The sequence below is a fragment of the Neltuma alba genome, unplaced genomic scaffold (genome assembly GCF_004799145.2).
Source record: "Neltuma alba isolate B1F8T4 unplaced genomic scaffold, ASM479914v2 tig00010552_pilon, whole genome shotgun sequence".
Classification (NCBI taxonomy): Eukaryota; Viridiplantae; Streptophyta; class Magnoliopsida; order Fabales; family Fabaceae; genus Neltuma; species Neltuma alba.
Window position 1 is genome coordinate 6,707 of NW_021635419.1, and position 15,645 is coordinate 22,351.

At 33.8% G+C, this 15,645-nt stretch overlaps 2 protein-coding genes across 2 annotated transcripts; one reads left to right on the forward strand and one right to left on the reverse strand.

Moving 5' to 3' along the window:
* Positions 1-2,672: 2,672 nt before the first annotated feature.
* LOC114756946 (probable BOI-related E3 ubiquitin-protein ligase 3) lies at positions 2,673-7,183 on the forward strand. The gene is made up of 5 exons (XM_028945922.1): positions 2,673-3,064; positions 3,148-3,269; positions 5,058-5,237; positions 5,460-5,851; positions 6,449-7,183. The coding sequence occupies exons 3-5, from the start codon at positions 5,132-5,134 to the stop codon at positions 6,998-7,000; spliced, it is 1,050 nt and encodes a 349-aa protein (XP_028801755.1). The 5' UTR covers positions 2,673-3,064; positions 3,148-3,269; positions 5,058-5,131; the 3' UTR covers positions 7,001-7,183.
* Positions 7,184-8,541: 1,358 nt separating this feature from the next.
* LOC114756947 (cytochrome b-c1 complex subunit 8-like) lies at positions 8,542-9,904 on the reverse strand. Its single transcript, XM_028945923.1, has 2 exons — positions 9,546-9,904; positions 8,542-8,798 (listed from the first exon to the last, which is right to left on the reverse strand). Exons 1-2 carry the CDS (start codon positions 9,713-9,715, stop codon positions 8,750-8,752), a joined length of 219 nt encoding a protein of 72 aa, XP_028801756.1. The 5' UTR covers positions 9,716-9,904; the 3' UTR covers positions 8,542-8,749.
* Positions 9,905-15,645: the final 5,741 nt, after the last annotated feature.

The window sequence follows — 15,645 nt, forward strand, 5'->3', positions numbered from 1 at the left end:
TTTTGCTCTAGATCACATGTGATTGAAGAATTTAATACAATAAATATAAAGAGTTTGATATAAATATTGTTGATTATACATTAATCAAAGATGGTTTTTTCACATATGTTTTTTTTTTTTTTGGGTTTGGGGTGGAAAAGGAGTCAAGAGAAATGACAATGACATATATATAATATAGCGTGATAATGAGAATTAATTAAAAAGTAAAAGGGATGGAAGGATCTGGGGAAGGGTTCACGGAACCGACCGCATCTGCCGCGTTTCATAAGGAGGCACTGATTCCCGATAGTGCCCAACGCTGACTCATCCATCCATATCTTCTGAATGCACATATCGTATCGTCGCCTTCTCATGAAAACAACCCCTTCTGACTTCTCTCTTTACAGCCATCTCTCATAGCCGCCGCTCTTCACCTTCATTTACTACATCACCATTCTTCTCATACCAAACCTACGGATTCCTCCTAACGTTAGTTATCTCGTACATAGTAAGTCACAATAAAAAGAAAAAAAAGATGTAAAAGTTCCAATCACCATTTTAAAGGGAAAATTACGATGAAATCATTAAAAAAGATAATTACTAAAAATCTGAATAATATTAAGTTTTAGAGTAAAAAATAATAATTTTTGAAACTTATTTTATAATTATTTTCTTTCTTGAGATCTTATTATAATTTTCTCCCATTTTAAATAAGTCCTGAACCGAACTTTACCTTTCTTGTACTACTTAATCCGGTTCTTTTCATAAGATCTTTTTAATTAAAATATACAGTTTAAAAAAATAGTTAAAATTATTTAAAAATAATAAATATGTAAAAATTAATTTTTTTTAAGTATGCCAATGTTCAATAAGAAGGCAAATAAGAGAAAAAAATACTGATACATTGATAATATGAAAGATGAAAGAGAATGTAGCATAAGAAAAAGACATAAAAAGAGAATAGAAAATTAATAAGAAGCAAAATTGGTAAAAACTTGTTTAATGTTTAGATACCTCTAAGTAAGATCTCATAAAAGGAGCGCACCAATTTAAATGTTGCGATCTTATAAAATAGACCGGAGGGAGTATTTACAAGTGACTTTCCATATGTTTGATAAAAAGAAAAAACTTTAAAACTCATTAACGGCGTCTAAATTAGCGTGTTGGGATCGTGTCTATTCTTTAAAAAAAAAAAAAGCCCTTATATTTCTATACTTTTTTTGAAAAATCCCAAAAAAGTGATTACTGAATTTCAAAATACCAAATCAGAAATTATTACAAAAATAAATTGTCATTTGCTCTTTAAATGTAGTCATTTTCTTTATGAGTGTAGTAACGATTAACGAATACTGATTTGGAATTTTGAAATTCAGCTATCACTTTTTTGAGATTTTCCCTCTTTTTTTTTTGCTAATTTAAAATCTCTGTTTTTTCTCTTATTTATTAGATCTCTTTCATCACTAGCATTTGTATATCGAAGCTAACGGTACTAATCAAATAAAATTAAAGAATTTAGTCAAAAGAAAAAAAAAATTACTTAAAAAAATTTACACACCTTTATTTTCAATCACTGACAGAAATACTGCCAAACTGTCTTTTTTTTTTTTTTGCCAGAGAAATATAGCTACATATAGCCTATTGAAAATTTATCATAAATCTTTTTTTAAAAGTGTATTTAACACCCCAATTTTTTTTAATAGTGCAATTATACTCATAATTTTCTTAAGGTCCTCAAGAGTAAAATTGCATTCCAAAAAAATAAGATCATAAATAAAATTATATTTTAAAAAAATATCACTAAAAAAATTGAGATGCTAAATGCATTTTTACCTTTTATTCTTTCTCGTCTCTAAAGAATATCTCTTCTAGTAAGTCCTAAGGGCTAAAAGAATGAATCCCTATGCATGTTTATGAAACAAATTTAGTTGAAGATATATCTTTAAATCTTTCTTGCCGAAAATTTAGAAAAAAAATAAAAATACTCAAGAAATGTAACATAATTTTTTATTTATTTTGATACCATAATCGGTCACACTAAATGCATTGATGTATTTATACGCATGTATCTGTGAAATCATAATTAGATCATGGATGGCATTGGTAAACAGCTTGTATTGGATTCTGCATGGTAAATGAATATACTCCTCCGGTCCTTAATATGGACTCAATTCTTGAGTTGGTTTGGTCCTAAATATAAGACCCATTTCTCATATTTATCAATTTTCTCTAAATTACCCCTATAGATACTCCCTCAACCATAATCAAGTAGCAGAGGGAGATGAGGTATTAAGAAAGTTAATTATGGTGTTTTAGGAAAAATGTGTCACTTTTCTTATAATTAATTAACTTACCTAACTTCCTTAATATAATCAAATTAGTTAAATGGGTCTTATATTAAGGACCGGAGGAGTATAATAGTTTCTACATATATTTTTTAATTCTTTCCAACATTATAGTAAAAAAAGTTTTATAATTCAAAAATAACGGAATTTTAAATGGGTATGAAATTGAAACGCGTAATATATGCGCACCAAACGGCACTTGATATTTCAACGAAACGTATGAAGGTACGAAGTACGAAGAAAAGGAAGAAGAGAATTGCGGGATTTCAGAGGAGAGTGGGGTCTTCGCGTATTTCCAGCATCGTGTAAAGAAAAAAGAAGATAGGAATTCGATTTTCTTAATTTTAATTTTCGTTTTCCCATTATATTTTGGTTGGAATGAGGAAGAAAAGAACGGAAATTTGTTTGCGTAACCAACCACTCTCACCGATTGGTTTCATCCTTCAATAGCAATTGCAATAATTATTATTAATATTATTAAAAAATTAATAATCGCTTCCCTCGATTTCCCAGTACCCACTTCCCCTCCACCATCTATTCTATATCCTCATTTCAATCGCATCTTCATCTTCATCGCCATCCTCATCTCGTATTCTCTAGATCTCTCTCTCTCTCTCCCCCTCTTTTCTTTACGTTTCGCTGGAAGGTTCTAAAAGATCATTCTTGAATCTTGATGCTCCTGTTTGGTCTGGTTTCTTTCCCGGCGATTCTCTTCTAGAAGTCTATTTAATTTCAATCTGGAGGTATTTTCTGGGTTTTTCCCTCCCCTTTGGTTGGTTTTCATGCTGAAGCTTTGTTTTTTTAATCGAAATATATGATTTGATAGGTTTGAAGTGGATAGCATTGTGGGTGCTTTCCCGATAATCCAAAGGGTGGAATATCAAGGTGGCGATGGATTCCACTTGCTGTTTCTGCTTCTCATGTTGAGTTTGTTTGGATCTTCACAAGGTATTTTCCATATTCAGAGGCTGGGTTTTCTTTGTTTATTCATAATCTGGCTCTTGTTCAACGCTTGGCTATGTTATTATTTAAGAAATCTTGATGGGTGTCCCTTTGGAATTGCCGTTCTTTCCGTTCTGATATTGCGATTATCAATTGTGATCTGATCAAAAGATTTTTCAGAGCTTTTTTCCTCCTCTTTGACTACTCACTTCTGATCTTCGTGTTGTAACCCTTTCCAGATAGATGAGGTCTAGGCTTGGATGTTTGAAAATGACAATATATTTGGATTTACGAAGCCCTCATATTTTACGCCATTTCTCTACTCGCGATTCTTCTCCTTCCCATCTTGTTTCCATCCATTTATAACTTTAGATTGTTAGACAGCCACTTAGAGACTCATCAATATCATCTCTTGAAAGATAAATAATGGACTTTTGGTTACCACAAGCTTCTATACATTTTTTGCTTTGAGATTTTTATGGACTTCTATTAGTTTTGTCTGTGAGTTGCTTCTAATTCATTAGTTTCACCTTATCTCATGTTAAATTGAAATGTAACCTATTGGTGGCATGCCAATTTCTGTTTGTACTACTTATCAAAAGGGCAGGAAAGAATGACCACAGAGTAAGAAATAACATTTAATATGCCAAGTTCTGGATTTGCCGGGTTTTGATAGCAGTTTTTTTCAATCGATATAATGTGCTTTAAGGAAAATAAATGAAAAATGCGTTCAGAAACAATAGTTGTATGTTTCAACTGGAACTAAGCATGTTGCGTCTGATCATGTGGAGCATTTCATGCTTGAAACATGTTTATAACTGAGAACTTGCCCAAAGACTTTCTCATAGAAATAAATTCCCCCCTTCAGCTTTTTCTGAAGTGGAATGCTGATAATTGGTTATAAGGCCAGGGATGTTGGTAAGGCCGGGGATGTTAACTCATTTATCTGGGGTATAGCCCAAGGCTCAACCAGTTGCATTTTTGTTATGTAATCATTAATCTAAGTCTAGATTTTGTGTTTCACTCCAAAAAGTTGTGGGAAACTTGGCATTCATTGCATTGTTCAGTTAATTGTATGAAAGTGATGACAGCCAGCATTTAACTTGGATACATTAAGGATCATATTTACCGATTTTTGTTAAACGTTATATGTTTCACTAATTAACTCCTACTTAAAAATTGTTACTCTTTTTGTGCCTTGTATTAAAAAAGGTTAAGGATGAATGTTGTAAATTGCTGTGTTTTCAAATGTTAAGGATGAATATTGTAAATTACTGTTTTATTTAAAGCATCTCTTTATTTTTTTTAACATCTGAATGATTCAAAAATATATAACTTGAAGATAAGATGTATTCTATGGGGTCTTCTTTTAATATTTAGTTTACTATATCTCTCCCTTTACTGAGCAGATTCCAAAATTAGCCTTTGATTGTGACTAAAACCAACTTAACTTTTCCTGTGGAGGAATCTTGTATGTTCCTGAATTTTGGTTCGGAGTTCATACTTCTTAGCTGTATGGTTTTTTCCACTAAGCTAGAGGCAATGGAAAACTTGCATCTCTACCTGGGATGGCTATAAGACATCAAAATTACTACCAAACTGCTTAAACTGATGTGTTCATTGAAATGTCCTGTACAAGACAACCAGCTTCTTGTCTCACGCTGCTTCCTTGTTTGAACTGTACTTGTAGTTCTTATTCTGCGTGGGGTTGGCAGTGCAGGAATCTTTCGGGTAGTTTAGCTTTTCATATTTTAAATTTTGGCTTTATTTACTCCCATTCTTTTCTGCCTGCAGATATTTGGCGGAAGCTTCCTTTCATTTCTTAAAAGACGTGTTACCTAAGCTTGGTAGGCATTCAACTGGGTAAAATGTTGGGGGGCAACAATGGAAATCCTGTTCTTCCTGTTTTCCTGGACGATGCTCACATGCAATATCAAACTAATGCAGCAAATCAACTGCAGCTGTTTGGGAACTGTGAGTTTTCTCTTGTCTTCTGATGTGATAATGAAATTGTCTGAATATTTTTGTCTGGAATATGTTTGCTTCACTTGTTATCTGTTTTCTTTGGCAATTTTTGTACTGTCTGTAGTTAGTCTTTTATCACATAACGGACATCACTTATTAGGATGAGACTTGTTGTTGTGTTGGTTGTGCTTAGTCTTATCACTGAATGATGAATGGAAAATACTTTTGCAGTACCTGCTGGTTGTAGTGTTGATCCAGTTAATTACTTCGGAAATGAGCATATTAGTTCTATGGTTCGGCCAACCAGACAAACCAGGGAAATAGATGACATGTCCAAGCAGCAAAGGCTTCAGATTTCCTTAAATTACAACTTCGGTCAAGATGAACCTGATCGATCGGCAAGTATTCCAAACCTAAACCCAAATCCAAATCCAAATCCAAATCCAAACCCTGTGTCAACAGGATTGAGGTTGTCCTATGATGATGATGAGCGTAACTCATCTGTCACTTCTGCAAGTGGAAGCATGACGGGCGCACCTTCAATTGTATTATCCCTTGGTGACAGTATTAGAACTGAGCTTGATAGACAGAAGCAAGAATTGGACCAGTATATTAAACTTCAGGTAATTTATTATGCTTTAGCTTTCTGTACTGTCATTTTAAAGTGTTGGTTGATGTCATCTAGGTGCAAAATCAGTTGTGTCATTGCAATTCTTTCTTATTGTGGTACATGCTTTTGTCTTTTATCCTTTTTTAATCATCTTGATTCCTATTTTAGCCCTTGCGGTTTATTCAAGCGTTATTAATTCCCTTTAATTTCATTATGAAGTTTGAGCAATTTTTTCCCTCTTTATACTATTTGTCGGAGCAGTTAAGTCTCTAATTTCATTAGATCAAACAATCCCCATAATTTGACCTTTGACCACTGCTACCTGATCTTATTTTAAATTTTAATGTACCCATGCATTGCAAGGGAGTCTACATTGAGTTATTTGAAGAAACTTGTAACGTGACTAACACAAAATTTATGTAATTCTAATTGCTATATCATAATTTAAACACACATTCAGGACTTAACAGTTGAAGCGCTGATTGCTCCATTGCACAGACATATAGACAGAAGTGGTACCTTGGTTATGGAATTGTCAATAAGGTCATGTATGTATACATATATATATTTGCACTCCTTTAACCCGTTGCTGTGATTCATTTCTACACAGAAGGAACAATTGTCAAAAGGATTGAGAGACATCAAACAAAAGCACATGGCATCTCTTCTTACTGCCATTGACAAAGGCGTAAGCAAGAAGCTAAGGGAAAAAGATATGGAGATAGAGAACATGAACCGTAGAAATCGAGAACTAGCAGAGAAAATAAAGCAGGTAGCCATGGAAGCACAAAACTGGCATTACAGAGCCAAGTACAACGAGTCGGTTGTGAATGTTCTAAGGAACAACCTCCAGCAGGCTATCTCACAGGGAGTTGAACAAGGGAAAGAAGGTTTTGGGGACAGTGAGGTTGATGATGCTGCCTCAGGCATTGACCCCAATAACTTGCTGAGCATCCATGGCGTGCCGATGAAATCTACTGGAAAGAAGCAGCAAGGCTCGGAGGATCACATGATTTGCAGGTCATGCAAGGCAAAGGAGGTTTCAATGTTGTTAATGCCTTGTAGGCATCTGTGCTTGTGTATGGACTGTGATGCTTTTGTCAGTGTTTGTCCTGTATGCCAAATGATGAAATCTGCTAGTGTCCAAGTGTTTCTTTCTTAACCTACAAAAGGGTAAGTACTTAAAAAAAGGGGGCGAAAATGAAAAATGCAAGGAAAACACATCATCCTACCGTCTCTGTGACTGTTGTGTGATATCTGCTAATTTATGAAACTTATGAGTGAACTTGTCAACATATCACTTGACTTCAAAAGATGTTACTATCCAATTTGCTTTGTCAGATCACTCTCCCCCCTATGCCCACTTTCTTTCTTAAACTTGTAATTGTGTAAATAGAGTTGTGAATTTTGAATAAGAATCTTTTACATGAGAAATATTTCTCTTCAAGCAATTTCAAACAAGTTAGATGTAGTTGTGAGTGTTTTACATTGTGTCAAATAATTGAATAGCTGCAATGATAACCAGTATTTTTCGCTACAGGCTGGATGCAATGGCTGCTAGGTCCGGAATCTGAAAGAAATATTATTTCAAAGGCAGTAAGTGATTTCTGTTCTTTAATAGAGGGGAAAAAAATATAAATAAGAGCAAATTTAACTACTATATCTAAAAGTCCCGTGAAAATATGCATGGAAATAAAGGCAACTTTATAATGATTTTAGTGCAATAGAATATCATTAATAGCCACAGGGTGCAATTTTTGGTAGCGTTTTGCTTCTTGTTAATCAGGCAATCTGCAAAAGGACATTTAGCTTTACATTAAAATTTTAAACGCCATTTTTTAGACACAATATTCCAATGAAGATTAATCTCATTCCAATTCATATCACTGACCGACCTCCCATACCATTCAATGTGACCGCTTTTTGTCCACAGGCTCAAGCGTTGAAAAACTCCCAACAAAGCCTTTGAATTTTACCCTTCACGGCAACTCGTCTTGCGTTCAAATAACCTACCTCATTGGATGTCAAGGCCGTTCCGTTTCCCCTCTTACTTTGAATGTGATCCGCCATCATATTGTCGCCTACTAAAGCATTGAAAAAATTAAACCTAAGTTTTTTTTTGGTCAGACATAGATATTATCTTATTAGATATAATCATGTTTGAAGTACTATCAGACACTAAATGTAGACAACCCTCCTAAAAAAAATTCCAACTTTAATTTCCCACATTACAGAGGACTACCTTTTAACACTAGAACTAACCTTAGAAGCACTCTCATTTGGTACCAGTGAATTAGAAAAAATAGGAAGAAAAACTTTAACAAGGTCAATTTAAAAAAAAAAAAAGAAAAAATAGGGTTATAAAATTTTAATAGAAGAAAAATTTTTAACTCCACTTTTTTAATTTTTTTAAAAAATTTCATTAAAATTTTTTCTCCCTTCCCGTCCCGTTCAATTCCCTTATACCAATCAGATCCTAATAGTTAAAAATTACGCATTATGGCCCATGGGACGATGAAAAGCAGGTGCGGTTTAGAGAGAGATTTCCAAACAAGTGGTAATTATAGTATATTTATTTAACTACTTATTAAGAGAGAATCTGACGTCATGTAAATTTACAAATGACCTTTTGTAAGCGCATGATTTCAAGTGCACCTTTCCATTCTTTCTAAGGAACAACAAAGGAAAAGAAAACTCAGTCCAAACAGGAACTTAACAGTACTTACATAGATGTAAACTTCGGATTTTGTAATTTTATCCCAAACTAGGAGTTGAATATATACATTCTTATTCTGACCAAAAAAAAAAGAAGAAGAAGAATATACACATTCTTATAACATACAACATTTAAGCACACTGATTACCCTCTATTATTATTACTACTACTACTACAGGGAGCACATCATGTTGTTCAATAACGGTGGGCTAACTTCTCCTTCTCCTTGTATTGTTGAACATACCTGCATCCGGTAGAAACAAGTACCGGTCATTAGCTATTTAATTCCTTTAATTAATACCCCAAAAAACCAAAAAAGTAAACATTTCGAATCCTCAGTCTTGACCGCTTAATTATTTATTGGATCCCGTAATTACATCTATTTATAAAGTATTTTTAACATATTTCAACACATCAATTCAATTTTACTAACTCTATTTTATAACTTTACCGGTATGTAATATATAAATATTTTAAAAAATAACTATTTACATAGTGATGGATAAAACAGTACATGTCAAAAATTAAATAAAGTGAGCTATAAATATAACAACAAAAAGGACATTTAATTTGTGTTATAGATAGGCACGGAGGAGTATTAATTAATTGATCGTTTCCCCATGTGATTACGGATCTAATGAATCAGAACGAGTCTTGGATTTAGAGCTCAAACAATAGCTATATTAGCGATCCCCATATTCAAAAGTTTGAGCTTTTAAAGTTTTCTTAAACATGAAAGACGCAGTATCATCGAGATTAATTAATTAGGACAGGAAGTGATGTTTTAAGCTAGTCCAGAATGAGCAGTTGTATAAGCTTCAACAATAAATTTCCATACAGAGATCTATCGAAGATTCTGCTCTAAGTAAAATTTCGCAGTTATTCAAACAGTTAATGAGCTATATTCATGCTCGCAGATTTTTTGTTCTAGTGGTTGATGAAAGAAAAGAATTAAAGAAAAGAAAAAAAGGCAGGGAGGGAGGAAAATTACGCGTAGGTGCCGACGAGGGGAGAGAGGAAGAGGACGGCGTTGAGCCAATTCTCGGAGACTTTTTGTTGGATCTTTCCGGGCAAGTCCTTGTACAGTCCGCTCATCACTTTCTGCTGAAACGGCGACAGCGCGTACACGACGGCCTTCATCCTCACCGGCTGCTTCCCCATTGTCGGACGATCTGAGAATGCGACGGAGCCACACTGGTGTCCTTCTCTGGTTCTGCTACTTTGAAATTCAATTCTTATAGCGACTCAAGCTCCCTCTAGAACCTCCGACACAGTTCTTTCTCCTCTTTCTTATAAAAATGGTCTTCCCTTCAAATGACCACGTCAGCTTTCTATCCACCGTGTCAATATCCCACACAGTCTAATGACTTTTTTTAAAAAATATATATATATTTATACGTGTGTGTGTATATATTTATATTATATATATATTTATATGATATATAGTTCAGTGACGGGAATGGAGACGTCCAGCGTCCCGCGCGCCCCATACTTTCTCGGAGCTGGGATTAGGACCGCCTGCTGCCGCCGCTTCTACTGTTTTTTAAATTTACCTTATTTCCCAAATACTACTGTAGTATATTTTTCTGCTTCTTTTGTTTATTAGATTTTATATAAGATGAGCAATATTTTAGGTATAGTTCTGAATTATTCACAATTAAAAAAACTCTAAAATTTTGTAGTTTCTTTTTAATGTAGATTTAAAAAAAAACTGTAAAAAATTCAGAACATCATATTTTTTTTCTATAAGATATCAAAATATCACTTATTTTATGCAGAATTCAGTTATTAAAAGAAACGGGAAAACACACGCGGAAAGTAGAAAAAATTTGAAGAGCAGCAAACACCTCGAGTCCTATGATCTATGTGTGTCCCGTTTTTCTTGGGCTAGGTTTGTCCTGCCCTAAAGTGACCGGGTCCGGATACTGGCTAATATATTGGCAACACGTGCAAAAATAATAAAAAAACATAGTTCGAGTCGTATCCAAAAACACTGTCTTTAAGAGTTATTCCGCCACACAGGTTAGAATAAAAGGCAGCACTCCCTATGATTAAACGAACCCTTCCTGCATAGACCAAGGTGACAGAACAGCAAAAATTTAAAACTCAGGAGAAGAGAGAAAGAAGGAGAGCTCGGGGATAGAACTTGACGCACACTGACCATACACCACACATTGCCTTTTATAGGCAGATAATATGTGACCGTTGGGCTGCTATAATGCTAATTAAATGTGATTTTAATGACAATTAAAAAAGCGGTTTTAAAACAACGAATTAAGATAAATTAAACCATTTTAAAGCCATTAAATCTAGTTAATAAAAGAATAAAACTGACTAATAAAAACACATAAATGCTTCAACAGTCATCTCTAACGGTCGGTTCTAAGGACTCCACTTCTCAGCTATTTTATTAGCTCAAGCTCATATCTTAGTAAATACTAAGGTTTTCTCAATCTTGAGTAATATGAGACTTCTTTTGACACACTCAGACTAAAACTCCAACAATCCCCCACATGTGTCAAAAGGAGCATTATCATCTGAGTTACACACATGGGTATAACCATTTCGAATTTGGTGTCTTTCGGACTATGAACCAGACTTAGATTAATAACAGTTAGTACACAGAGATGTCAGTTGCTTCTATGAACCAACAACTCTTGGTGTGTACTAGAGGCATTAAGAGTCAAATTATACCCCCACAATTTTCACTGTTAACGGTGGTTTTGCGCATTATAGCGGCCATGCACATGCCCAATTCTTAACAAATACTCTAGAGATTTCGCTATGATCTCATAGGAGCGGCCTCACTCCATATTCGTAGAGGTGATTTCATTAAGCGTACCTGCAATGAGCACACCATCCTGTAGGATTATGAAATCATTAAGAGCTTTGCTCAACTTCGCCAAGAAATACATTCTAGCACTTTCTCACATCAGGAAGGAACTATGAATTTATAATAGTGCCAGCAAAACTAACAGAAGACTTGTTTTCCCATTTGAACCTTTTTCATGGGGTCTCCAATCACAAAGGTTGGGTTTCCATCGTTGTTAATTTTATATTGGCTTAAGTCCCATTCCCCTTGATGTTTCTAAAATATGTTTCTTTCCCAAAGCTTTCATTAACGGATCCGCTAGGTCTATTTTTGACTTCACAAAATCGATTGAGATAACTTCACAATTTTTAAAGTAGCTTATTCACATAGCATCTCAAACGATATGTACTTGCACTATTGTTTCCTTTACAATGATTATTGCCATTTGGCAATCACAACTCATCGACACTAAGTGTCGGTTTTACACCGAAATATTTGCCAAGAGGTTTTCAACAACTTAGCTTTCAATCACTACTAAAGGTGAATGATCACTAATAGATTTTCTCATATAACTTGAAATTCAGTTAACATCTGTGTATTTCAATACACAGGGAATCCACCACACAAGATACCATCATTTATGGTACTTCTCAACATTTAATTTCCCTCATAGGACTTTATTTAAACATATGCTCAATCTTACAACACATGTTTTATCACTGAAACTAATTTAATTTAATGCAACAAATTCTCAAAAGGTTGAGCTATACAACTATCTCAAACAAGCATTATAGAAACATTCACATATTGGCTTTTAGGAACCAACCTTTGGAAACACTCCTCAACTTGAGAGATTTTGTCGCTACCTTGATGATATTTCAATACTCAAAAACACATTTATTTCACCTATGCTTCCGTTTAAATTTTGAAGCTTAAAAACATAATATTTCATATCCACATTAAAATTCAATATTCACAATAGTTATGCAAACTCATGCATATTTATACCAAGATAAACTATTTATCCACAAATAATAATATTATGAAAATTAAAGCATATTTATTTCTACACGAGATAAATGATTTAATTCTCAAGCCGCAAAAAACCTGATAATTCACAAAATTTGCTCTCAATAGCAAATCACAAAGCCTCCACTTTTTTTTTTTTTAAATCACAACACCCATATTGAGATTTGCAAAATGAGACTAACACAATTTGAAATAAATTAAAACATATTTTTCTCACCAATATTATTTCTGTAAGGTACCTAACATCTTAGGTACCCCCACACTTTGAAATATCTCATTTATCTATAACAATTTATTTTCATATCTCATCAATAATCTCATCAATAACAATTCTAATTAAGTTAGAATCAAAAGAAAATATCATTCTGATTTCACAAAAATGTCACAAAATCTCCAAAGTTAAAATATCCGCAACACAACTATATGGCTATTTGCATGTCAATATGCAAATTGTACCATCCCCTTAATTATATTCTCTTTTTAAATTAAATCAATGTGTGCACTGAAACACGATTTTTTTTTCCCGGCCCATTTAAATATTTTGTATATTAGTCAAATATTTCCCTGTATCACTAAAACAACAATGCATGTCTTCATGCCACTTCTAAATGATTCATCACTTTTGAATACAAAGTAGACATCTTGTCTTTTTTTTTTTTACCAGAAGTAGACATCTTGTCAATGTCTATATAACCGAAAGTCTTTCATAATGAAAATAAACAAATAAATGACAATGATTTCGCATGCAATGATCCGAACGACACCATGAGTATCAGTTACTACAAAACTAAATTTGCTTCTACAGGACTAACGGCAACATATCTAACAAATATTATTGAAATCAATTTAATGTATTCATCCATCAAAAGCAATTGAACCTCCAAGACTCCAACGGAAAGAACTAAATTCACCAATGAATCATTCTCATCAACATATATAAGGCAATAAAACCTCCAACCTCGAACGTCAATAATATTTTAAGTATGGAGGTTATGAAAATTAATGTAATTTAATAATGTCTTTTAAGATAACCATTAACTTTCAAACTTCCAACAAGACAACCATGAAACCATCATGCCATGAACGCCTAAGTGATCATTAATGAACAAAATATATACCGGAAAACTTCATCGTTTATTTGTTTTTACATTCCATAATCATAATATTTAATTTTTATCAAAATTGCCATCACCGCCACAATTACTAACGTATTTTCCAAAGATGTGAGGAGCTATTTTATAATATTATTTTTCCTTATTAAAAACTGATTAAGTCCAGCACTGTTCACATCCACTTAGGCAATTCTTGTTACTCACCAAATGTCAATAATGGTTACATGATCACCCAGTATTTTATTGCCAAAACCGAAAAACAACTTTGATTATATTCCTCGCAGTCACAGACATATCAGTAAAATCATTCAATGTATTCATTATCCAAAACCGATAAAGCCATACAAATAATCATCAATATTGTTGTTGGCACCATTCAATACTCCAGCGATTAATAGGCTTTTAGAGTATTGGTAATTTACATAACGGAGACATATAATAAGCCAACGTATGAAACCATCCCGCTTTCCAAAGGGAAAAAAGACTTTAAAAATATAGTATTTATAACAATCACGAAGACTTATTCAGTATTTGTGCTATGAAGCCACCTTAATAATCATATTTACTAACCATGATAAAGATCTCGTATCATTCAAACATACATATATATTAATATATACATACACACATATGAACACTGTCATAAAGGCAAGTTTCAAGATAGAGACGCACCTGCCTAGCAATCATTTGTCGACCTCTCTCTGATGATCTAAGAATTCTCAAAGCATAAGATTCACATGTGGACAGGTGTGTGGTCTCACAAAGATTAAGACGAATCCGGTAGGAGGGAAAATTCGGCACTTAACCATGGTAGTAATAATCACAGCCCACCATGAGCATCACTTCATTTTAATGTGCTTTCACCAGTCACCGTGAATGGCATAGGCCATACCCCTCTTCTCCAATATCATCAGACCTGTAACATCTCGTCACTTTGTGTTCACACCCACCAATGTCCACATCTCCTCATATACACCAACCAAATGAATTGGAGCTCAAATATGTGAGCTAAACCTCAATGCTCCAGTCATCTCTGGCCTTTATGGCACCAGAGGTTCATCCCCTTCCATCTCAATCCTGCGAGAGAGATGAAGAATAGCCCATTGGCCAATTTCTTCATTGTGAGGTCTCAAAAGTATCTTGAACTGATGCTCAAAACATAAGATCCAACTCATCAATGTTCCTCTCACACAAGGGAACAACCAAATTCATATAAAATAAAATTGTTAAATTAGGACAAAGTTCAGAGGCTTCCCTATATGATCACTTTGATGTTGATGGGTGCTAAAACAGCTAACTCTGCGATTGAGTTGTATCTTCAGTGTGACATAACTCTTAAGATTGTTGGCAACACCTGCAAAAATAATAAAAAAATATGGTTCGAGTAGCGTCTAAAGACACTATCTTTAAGAGTTATTCCGCCACACAGGTTAGAATAAAAGGCAGCACTCCCTATGATTAAACGAACCCTTCCTGCATAGACCAAGGTGACAGAACAGCAAAAATTTAAAACTCAGGAGAAGAGAGAAAGAAGGAGAGCTCGGGGATAGAACTTGACGCACACTGACCATACACCACACATTGCCTTTTATAGGCAGATAATATGTGACCGTTGGACTGCTATAATGTTGATTAAATATGATTTTAATGACAATTAAAAAAGCGGTTTTAAAACAACTAATTAAGATAAATTAAATCATTTTAAAGACATTAAATCTGGTTAATAAAAGAATAAAACTGACTAATAAAAACATATAAATGCTTCAACGGTCATCTCTAACGGTCGGTTCTAAAATAAAAACATATAAATGCTTCAACGGTCATCTCTAACGGTCAGTTCTAAGAACTCCTCTTCTCAGCTATTTTATTAGCTCAAGCTCACATCTTAGTAAATACTAAGGTTTTCTCAATCTTGAGTAATATGAGACTTCTTTTGATACACTTACACACTAAAACTCCAACAAAATATTCCTACTGTATTCTTTTAGACATTTTTATTTTAACTACTACCTCCTTGATAGTATTTTCAAAACAGTCCTTCTAATCATGATAGTTTTAGCTAATATACTGGATTAGTAAGGATATTTTAGAAAAAGACAACATCTATTTGCACTACAAAAAAACATGGTTTTAGCGAC